The sequence below is a fragment of the Gobio gobio genome, assembly GCF_949357685.1.
Source record: "Gobio gobio genome assembly, contig: scaffold_114, whole genome shotgun sequence".
Classification (NCBI taxonomy): domain Eukaryota; kingdom Metazoa; phylum Chordata; class Actinopteri; order Cypriniformes; family Gobionidae; genus Gobio; species Gobio gobio.
Window position 1 is genome coordinate 45001 of NW_027645669.1, and position 10000 is coordinate 55000.

At 49.2% G+C, this 10000-nt stretch overlaps 1 protein-coding gene across 1 annotated transcript in view; it reads left to right on the forward strand.

Annotated features, from left to right (window-relative positions):
- Positions 1 to 10000, forward strand: part of LOC307122432 (evC complex member EVC-like) — a 41367-nt gene that overhangs the window by 27223 nt on the left and 4144 nt on the right. The window contains exon 14 of the mRNA XM_079846417.1: positions 791 to 973. Coding sequence (XP_079702543.1) covers positions 791 to 973 — 183 coding nt within the window. The remainder of the gene's footprint in view (positions 1 to 790; positions 974 to 10000) is intronic.

Genomic DNA, 10000 nt, shown 5'->3' on the forward strand with positions numbered 1-10000 from the left:
CTCACTCACTCACACACTCACACACACACTCACTCACTCACTCACACTCACTCACTCACACTCACTCACTCACACTCACACACTCACTCACTCACTCACTCACTCACACACTCACTCACTCACTCACTCACTCACACTCACACACTCACTCACACACTCACTCACACACTCACTCACACACTCACTCACTCACTCACTCACACACTCACTCACTCACACACTCACTCACTCACACACTCACTCACTCACACACTCACTCACTCACTCACACACTCACTCACTCACTCACTCACTCACTCACTCACTCACACACTCACTCACTCACTCACTCACACTCACTCACTCACTCACTCACACACTCACTCACTCACTCACTCACTCACTCACTCACACACTCACACACACACTCACTCACTCACTCACACTCACTCACTCACTCACACTCACTCACTCACACTCACACACTCACTCACTCACTCACTCACTCACACACTCACTCACTCACTCACTCACTCACTCACACTCACTCATTCACTCACACACTCACACACACACTCACTCACTCACTCACTCACTCACACACTCACTCACACTCACACACTCACTCACTCACTCACACTCACACACTCACACTCACTCACTCACTCACACACACTCACACACACTCTCACACTCTCACACTCACACACTCACACACTCACTCACTCACTCACTCACTCACTCACTCACTCACTCACTCACTCACTCACTCACTCACACACACACAGGTTCAGTTTTGCGTTGTCTCCAGGACTCCTGTGTTGCCGTGGAAACCGAGGCTGTGATTGGTCAGAATCTCCTGCACGAGCAGCTGTCAGAGCTGGAGGCGGCGGCTGATATGCTGCAGGGACACGCCCACTTCCTGCTTGGCCACGCCCTCGCCCGCACGGCCCGGCTGCAGACCAGCGGTATGTCCAGAGGCCGACAGGTGAAGGTCAGTGAGGTCACCGTTATTACAGTATCCAATCAAACGCACACAGTGTTGGTTTCCGTGACTGACCAAAGCACGCGATTGGTTGACGGTGGCTGGTCCCAGTATAGCTCATAAGCCCCGCCCCTCTGTGTTTTCTAATGGACGTGAGACAAACTGAACAATCAAATTACACTTCAATCATTTTTTCCCAAAGTTATCATCACGATGATGTCATTTCAAGTGTTCGTTCGTTAACTCGTTGACCCGCAGCGGATCGTGGGCGGGGCGGTTGACAGAAGTGGGCGTGTCTGTACTTATATTCACTTTTGTAAACTAACATGTTTTGTTTCTTGTAAACATGACAGATTTGACAAAAGCTTGAGCTGACGGTAGCTTGAGATTGGACACAGATGTAAATGTATAGATATTTAACAATATCTGTAAAACTTTCATCAACCAAAAAGTTTTAATGGGTGAAATTTAAATATTATTAGTGAGTTAGAACTCTATTCTTATTTAAATTTAATAAGTGCTCTATTTAGCATCAGCACAGGTAAAACTACACTAGAAAACATGCTTTTCTGTCTTGCTTTTTCTATCTTTTTTCCAGTCCAAATATCTAAAAACTCTTAAATCAAGATGCTTTCACTAAGGAAAATTACATACAATATTTTTTGGTTACAGGTCGTGTTACCACGGTTACAGGTCGTGTTACCTCGGTTACAGGTCGTGTTACCACGGTTACAGGTCGTGTTACCTCGGTTACAGGTCACGTTACCTCGGTTACAGGTCGTGTTACCTCGGTTACGTTACAGGTCGTGTTACCACGGTTACAGGTCGTGTTACCACGGTTACAGGTCGTGTTACCTCGGTTACAGGTCGTGTTACCACGGTTACAGGTCGTGTTACCTCGGTTACAGGTCGTGTTACCACGGTTACAGGTGGTGTTTACCACGGTTACAGGTGGTGTTTACCACGGTTACAGGTGGTGTTTACCACGGTTACAGGTAGTGTTACTACGGTTACAGGTAGTGTTTACCACGGTTACAGGTCGTGTTACCACGGTTACAGGTGTTTACCACGGTTACAGGTCGTGTTACCACGGTTACAGGTAGTGTTACCACGGTTACAGGTAGTGTTACCACGGTTACAGGTGTTTACCAGGGTTACAGGTCGTGTTACTATGGTTACAGGTGTTTACCACGGTTACAGGTCTAGTTATCACGGTTACAGGTGTTTACCACGGTTACAGGTGTTTACCACGGTTACAGGTGTTTACCACAGTTACAGGTCGTGTTACCATGGTTACAGGTGTTTACCACAGTTACAGGTCGTGTTACCACGGTTACAGGTGTTTACCACGGTTACAGGTCGTGTTACCACGGTTACAGGTGTTTACCACGGTTACAGGTCGTGTTACCACGGTTACAGGTGTTTACCACGGTTACAGGTCGTGTTACCACGGTTACAGGTGTTAACCACGGTTACAGGTCGTGTTACCACGGTTACAGGTGTTTACCACTGTTACAGGGCGTGTTACCACGGTTACAGGTCGTCGTGTTACCACGGTTACAGGTCGTGTTACCACGTTTACAGTCGTGTTGCCACGGTTACAGGTGTTTACCACGGTTACAGGTCGTGTTACCACGGTTACAGGTGTTTACCACTGTTACAGGGCGTGTTACCACGGTTACAGGTCGTGTTACCACGGTTACAGGTGTTTACCACTGTTACAGGTCATGTTACCACGGTTACAGGTCGTGTTACCTCGGTTACGTTACAGGTCGTGTTACCACGGTTACAGGTCGTGTTACCTCGGTTACAGGTCGTGTTACCACGGTTACAGGTCGTGTTACCACGGTTAAAGGTCGTGTTACCTCGGTTACAGGTCGTGTTACCACGGTTACAGGTCGTGTTACCACGGTTACAGGTAGTGTTACCACGGTTACAGGTAGTGTTACCACGGTTACAGGTGTTTACTAGGGTTACAGGTCGTGTTACCATGGTTACAGGTGTTTACCACGGTTACAGGTCTAGTTATCACGGTTACAGGTGTTTACCACGGTTACAGGTGTTTACCACGGTTACAGGTGTTTACCACAGTTACAGGTCGTGTTACCACGGTTACAGGTGTTTACCACAGTTACAGGTCGTGTTACCACGGTTACAGGTGTTTACCACGGTTACAGGTCGTGTTACCACGGTTACAGGTGTTTACCACGGTTACAGGTGTTTACCACGGTTACAGGTCTAGTTACCACAGTTACAGGTCGCGTTACCTCGGTTACAGGTCGCGTTACCACGGTTACAGGTCGTGTTACCTCGGTTACAGGTCGCGTTACCTCGGTTACAGGTCGTGTTACCACGGTTACAGGTTGTGTTACCACGGTTACAGGTCGTGTTACCACGGTTACAGGTCGTGTTACCTCGGTTACAGGTCATGTTACCACGGTTACAGGTCTAGTTATCACGGTTACAGGTGTTTATCACGGTTACAGGTGTTTACCACGGTTACAGGTCTAGTTATCACGGTTACAGGTGTTTACCACAGTTACAGGTCGTGTTACCACGGTTACAGGTGTTTACCAGGGTTACAGGTCGTGTTACCACGGTTACAGGTGTTTACCACGGTTACAGGTGTTTACCACGGTTACAGGTCGTGTTACCACGGTTACAGGTGTTAACCACGGTTACAGGTCGTGTTACCACGGTTACAGGTGTTTACCACTGTTACAGGGCGTGTTACCACGGTTACAGGTCGCGTTACCACGGTTACAGGTCGCGTTACCACGGTTACAGGTCGCGTTACCTCGGCTACAGGTCGCGTTACCTCGGTTACAGGTCGCGTTACCACGGTTACAGGTCGCGTTACCTCGGTTACAGGTCGCGTTACCACGGTTACAGGTCGTGTTACCTCGGTTACAGGTCGTGTTACCACGGTTACAGGTCGTGTTACCTCGGTTACAGGTCATGTTACCACGGTTACAGGTCGTGTTACCACGGTTACAGGTCGTGTTACCTCGGTTACAGGTCGTGTTACCACGGTTACAGGTCGTGTTACCACGGTTACAGGTGTTTACCACGGTTACAGGTCGTGTTACCACGGTTACAGGTCGTGTTACCACGGTTACAGGTAGTGTTAACACAATTACAGGTGTTTACCACGGTTACAGGTGTTTACCACGGTTACAGGTGTTTACCACGGTTACAGGTCGTGTTACCACGGTTACAGGTGTTTACCACGGTTACAGGTCGCGTTACCACGGTTACAGGTCGTGTTACCACAGTTACAGGTCGGTTACAGGTCGCGTTACCACGGTTACAGGTCGCGTTACCTCGGTTACAGGTCGCGTTACCTCGGTTACAGGTCACGTTACCTCCGTTACAGGTCACGTTACCACGGTTACAGGTCGTGTTACCACGGTTACAGGTGTTTACCACGGTTACAGGTCGTGTTACCACGGTTACAGGTCGTGTTTCCACGGTTACAGGTGTTTACCACGGTTACAGGTCGTGTTACCACGGTTACAGGTCGTGTTTCCACGGTTACAGGTCGTGTTACCACGGTTACAGGTCGTGTTACCACGGTTACAGGTCGTGTTACCACGGTTACAGGTCGTGTTACCACGGTTACAGGTGGTGTTTACCACGGTTACAGGTGGTGTTTACCACGGTTACAGGTAGTGTTACCACGGTTACAGGTGTTAACCACGGTTACAGGTCGTGTTACCACGGTTACAGGTGTTTACCACGGTTACAGGTGTTTACCACGGTTACAGGTGTTTACCACGGTTACAGGTGTTTACCACGGTTACAGGTAGTGTTAACACGGTTACAGGTGTTTACCACGGTTACAGGTGTTTACCACGGTTACAGGTGTTTACCACGGTTATAGGTGTTTACCACGGTTACAGGTCGTGTTACCACGGTTACAGGTGTTTACCACGGTTACAGGTCGTGTTACCACGGTTACAGGTCGTGTTACCACGGTCGTGTTACCACGGTTACAGGTCGTGTTACCACGGTTACAGGTCGTGTTACCCCGGTTACAGGTCGTGTTACCACGGTTACAGGTCGTGTTACCACGGTTACAGGTCGTGTTACCACGGTTACAGGTGTTTACCGCGGTTACAGGTCGCGTTACCACGGTTGCAGGTCGCGTTACCACGGTTACAGGTCGCGTTACCTCGGTTACAGGTCGTGTTACCACGGTTACAGGTGTTAACCACGGTTACAGGTCGTGTTACCACGGTTACAGGTGTTTACCACTGTTACAGGGCGTGTTACCACGGTTACAGGTCGCGTTACCACGGTTACAGGTCGCGTTACCACGGTTACAGGTCGCGTTACCTCGGCTACAGGTCGCGTTACCACGGTTACAGGTCGCGTTACCTCGGTTACAGGTCGCGTTACCACGGTTACAGGTCGTGTTACCTCGGTTACAGGTCGTGTTACCACGGTTACAGGTCGTGTTACCACGGTTACAGGTCGTGTTACCACGGTTACAGGTCGTGTTACCACGGTTACAGGTCGTGTTACCTCGGTTACAGGTCATGTTACCACGGTTACAGGTCGTGTTACCTCGTTTACGTTACAGGTCGTGTTACCACGGTTACAGGTCGTGTTACCTCGGTTACAGGTCGTGTTACCACGGTTACAGGTCGTGTTACCACGGTTACAGGTGTTTACCACGGTTACAGGTCGTGTTACCACGGTTACAGGTCGTGTTACCACGGTTACAGGTAGTGTTAACACAATTACAGGTGTTTACCACGGTTACAGGTGTTTACCACGGTTACAGGTGTTTACCACGGTTACAGGTCGTGTTACCACGGTTACAGGTGTTTACCACGGTTACAGGTCGCGTTACCACGGTTACAGGTCGTGTTACCACAGTTACAGGTCGGTTACAGGTCGCGTTACCACGGTTACAGGTCGCGTTACCTCGGTTACAGGTCGCGTTACCTCGGTTACAGGTCGCGTTACCTCGGTTACAGGTCACGTTACCTCCGTTACAGGTCACGTTACCACGGTTTCAGGTCGTGTTACCACGGTTACAGGTGTTTACCACGGTTACAGGTCGTGTTACCACGGTTACAGGTCGTGTTTCCACGGTTACAGGTCATGTTACCTCGGTTACAGGTCGTGTTACCACGGTTACAGGTCGTGTTACCACGGTTACAGGTCGTGTTACCACGGTTACAGGTGTTTACCACGGTTACAGGTCGTGTTACCACGGTTACAGGTCGTGTTTCCACGGTTACAGGTCGTGTTACCTCGGTTACAGGTCGTGTTACCACGGTTACAGGTCGTGTTACCACGGTTACAGGTCGTGTTACCACGGTTACAGGTCGTGTTACCACGGTTACAGGTGGTGTTTACCACGGTTACAGGTAGTGTTACCACGGTTACAGGTGTTAACCACGGTTACAGGTCGTGTTACCACGGTTACAGGTGTTTACCACGGTTACAGGTGTTTACCACGGTTACAGGTGTTTACCACGGTTACAGGTCGTGTTACCACGGTTACAGGTAGTGTTAACACGGTTACAGGTGTTTACCACGGTTACAGGTGTTTACCACGGTTACAGGTGTTTACCACGGTTACAGGTCGTGTTACCATGGTTACAGGTGTTTACCACGGTTAAAGGTCTAGTTATCACGGTTACAGGTGTTTACCACGGTTACAGGTGTTTACCACAGTTACAGGTCGTGTTACCACGGTTACAGGTGTTTACCACGGTTATAGGTGTTTACCACGGTTACAGGTCGTGTTACCACGGTTACAGGTGTTTACCACGGTTACAGGTCGTGTTACCACGGTTACAGGTCGTGTTACCACGGTCGTGTTACCACGGTTACAGGTCGTGTTACCACGGTTACAGGTGTTTACCACGGTTACAGGTCGTGTTACCACGGTTACAGGTCGTGTTTCCACGGTTACAGGTCGTGTTACCTCGGTTACAGGTCGTGTTACCACGGTTACAGGTCGTGTTACCACGGTTACAGGTCGTGTTACCACGGTTACAGGTCGTGTTACCACGGTTACAGGTGGTGTTTACCACGGTTACAGGTAGTGTTACCACGGTTACAGGTGTTAACCACGGTTACAGGTCGTGTTACCACGGTTACAGGTGTTTACCACGGTTACAGGTGTTTACCACGGTTACAGGTCGTGTTACCACGGTTACAGGTAGTGTTAACACGGTTACAGGTGTTTACCATGGTTACAGGTGTTTACCACGGTTACAGGTGTTTACCACGGTTACAGGTCGTGTTACCATGGTTACAGGTGTTTACCACGGTTAAAGGTCTAGTTATCACGGTTACAGGTGTTTACCACGGTTACAGGTGTTTACCACAGTTACAGGTCGTGTTACCACGGTTACAGGTGTTTACCACGGTTATAGGTGTTTACCACGGTTACAGGTCGTGTTACCACGGTTACAGGTCGTGTTACCACGGTCGTGTTACCACGGTTACAGGTCGTGTTACCCCGGTTACAGGTCGTGTTACCACGGTTACAGGTCGTGTTACCACGGTTACAGGTAGTGTTACCACGGTTACAGGTGTTTACCACGGTTACAGGTCGTGTTACCACGGTTACAGGTGTTTACCACGGTTACAGGTGTTTACCACGGTTACAGGTGTTTACCACGGTTACAGGTCGTGTTACCACGGTTACAGGTAGTGTTAACACGGTTACAGGTGTTTACCACGGTTACAGGTGTTTACCACGGTTACAGGTCGTGTTACCATGGTTACAGGTGTTTACCACGGTTAAAGGTCTAGTTATCACGGTTACAGGTGTTTACCACGGTTACAGGTGTTTACCACAGTTACAGGTCGTGTTACCACGGTTACAGGTGTTTACCACGGTTATAGGTGTTTACCACGGTTACAGGTCGTGTTACCACGGTTACAGGTGTTTACCACGGTTACAGGTCGTGTTACCACGGTTACAGGTCGTGTTACCACGGTCGTGTTACCACGGTTACAGGTCGTGTTACCCCGGTTACAGGTCGTGTTACCACGGTTACAGGTCGTGTTACCACGGTTACAGGTAGTGTTACCACGGTTACAGGTGTTTACCACGGTTACAGGTGTTTACCACGGTTACGGGTCGTGTTACTACGGTTACAGGTCGTGTTACCACGGTTACAGTCGTGTTACCACGGTTACAGGTGTTTACCACGGTTACAGGTGTTTACCACGGTTACAGGTCGTTACCACAGTTACAGGTCATGTTACCACGGTTACAGGTGTTTACCACGGTTACAGGTCGTGTTACTACGGTTACAGGTCGTGTTACTACGGTTACAGGTCGTGTTACCACGGTTACATTCGTGTTACCACGGTTACAGGTGTTTACCACGGTTACAGGTCGTGTTACTACGGTTACAGGTCGTGTTACCACGGTTACAGTCGTGTTACCACGGTTACAGGTGTTTACCACGGTTACAGGTGTTTACCACGGTTACAGGTCGTTACCACAGTTACAGGTCATGTTACCACGGTTACAGGTGTTTACCACGGTTACAGGTCGTGTTACTACGGTCACAGGTCGTGTTACTACGGTTACAGTCGTGTTACCACGGTTACAGTCGTGTTACCACGGTTATAGGTGTTTACCACGGTTACAGGTCGTGTTAACACGGTTACAGGTGTTTACCACGGTTACAGGTGTTTACCACGGTTACAGGTCGTGTTACCACGGTTACAGGTGTTTACCACGGTTACAGGTCGTGTTACCACGGTTACAGGTAGTGTTAACACGGTTACAGGTGTTTACCACGGTTACAGGTGTTTACCACGGTTACAGGTGTTTACCACGGTTACAGGTCGTGTTACCATGGTTACAGGTGTTTACCACGGTTAAAGGTCTAGTTATCACGGTTACAGGTGTTTACCACGGTTACAGGTGTTTACCACAGTTACAGGTCGTGTTACCACGGTTACAGGTGTTTACCACGGTTATAGGTGTTTACCACGGTTACAGGTCGTGTTACCACGGTTACAGGTGTTTACCACGGTTACAGGTCGTGTTACCACGGTTACAGGTCGTGTTACCACGGTCGTGTTACCACGGTTACAGGTCGTGTTACCACGGTTACAGGTGTTTACCACGGTTACAGGTCGTGTTACCACGGTTACAGGTCGTGTTTCCACGGTTACAGGTCGTGTTACCTCGGTTACAGGTCGTGTTACCACGGTTACAGGTCGTGTTACCACGGTTACAGGTCGTGTTACCACGGTTACAGGTCGTGTTACCACGGTTACAGGTGGTGTTTACCACGGTTACAGGTAGTGTTACCACGGTTACAGGTGTTAACCACGGTTACAGGTCGTGTTACCACGGTTACAGGTGTTTACCACGGTTACAGGTGTTTACCACGGTTACAGGTCGTGTTACCACGGTTACAGGTAGTGTTAACACGGTTACAGGTGTTTACCATGGTTACAGGTGTTTACCACGGTTACAGGTGTTTACCACGGTTACAGGTCGTGTTACCATGGTTACAGGTGTTTACCACGGTTAAAGGTCTAGTTATCACGGTTACAGGTGTTTACCACGGTTACAGGTGTTTACCACAGTTACAGGTCGTGTTACCACGGTTACAGGTGTTTACCACGGTTATAGGTGTTTACCACGGTTACAGGTCGTGTTACCACGGTTACAGGTCGTGTTACCACGGTCGTGTTACCACGGTTACAGGTCGTGTTACCCCGGTTACAGGTCGTGTTACCACGGTTACAGGTCGTGTTACCACGGTTACAGGTAGTGTTACCACGGTTACAGGTGTTTACCACGGTTACAGGTCGTGTTACCACGGTTACAGGTGTTTACCACGGTTACAGGTGTTTACCACGGTTACAGGTGTTTACCACGGTTACAGGTCGTGTTACCACGGTTACAGGTAGTGTTAACACGGTTACAGGTGTTTACCACGGTTACAGGTGTTTACCACGGTTACAGGTCGTGTTACCATGGTTACAGGTGTTTACCACGGTTAAAGGTCTAGTTATCACGGTTACAGGTGTTTACCA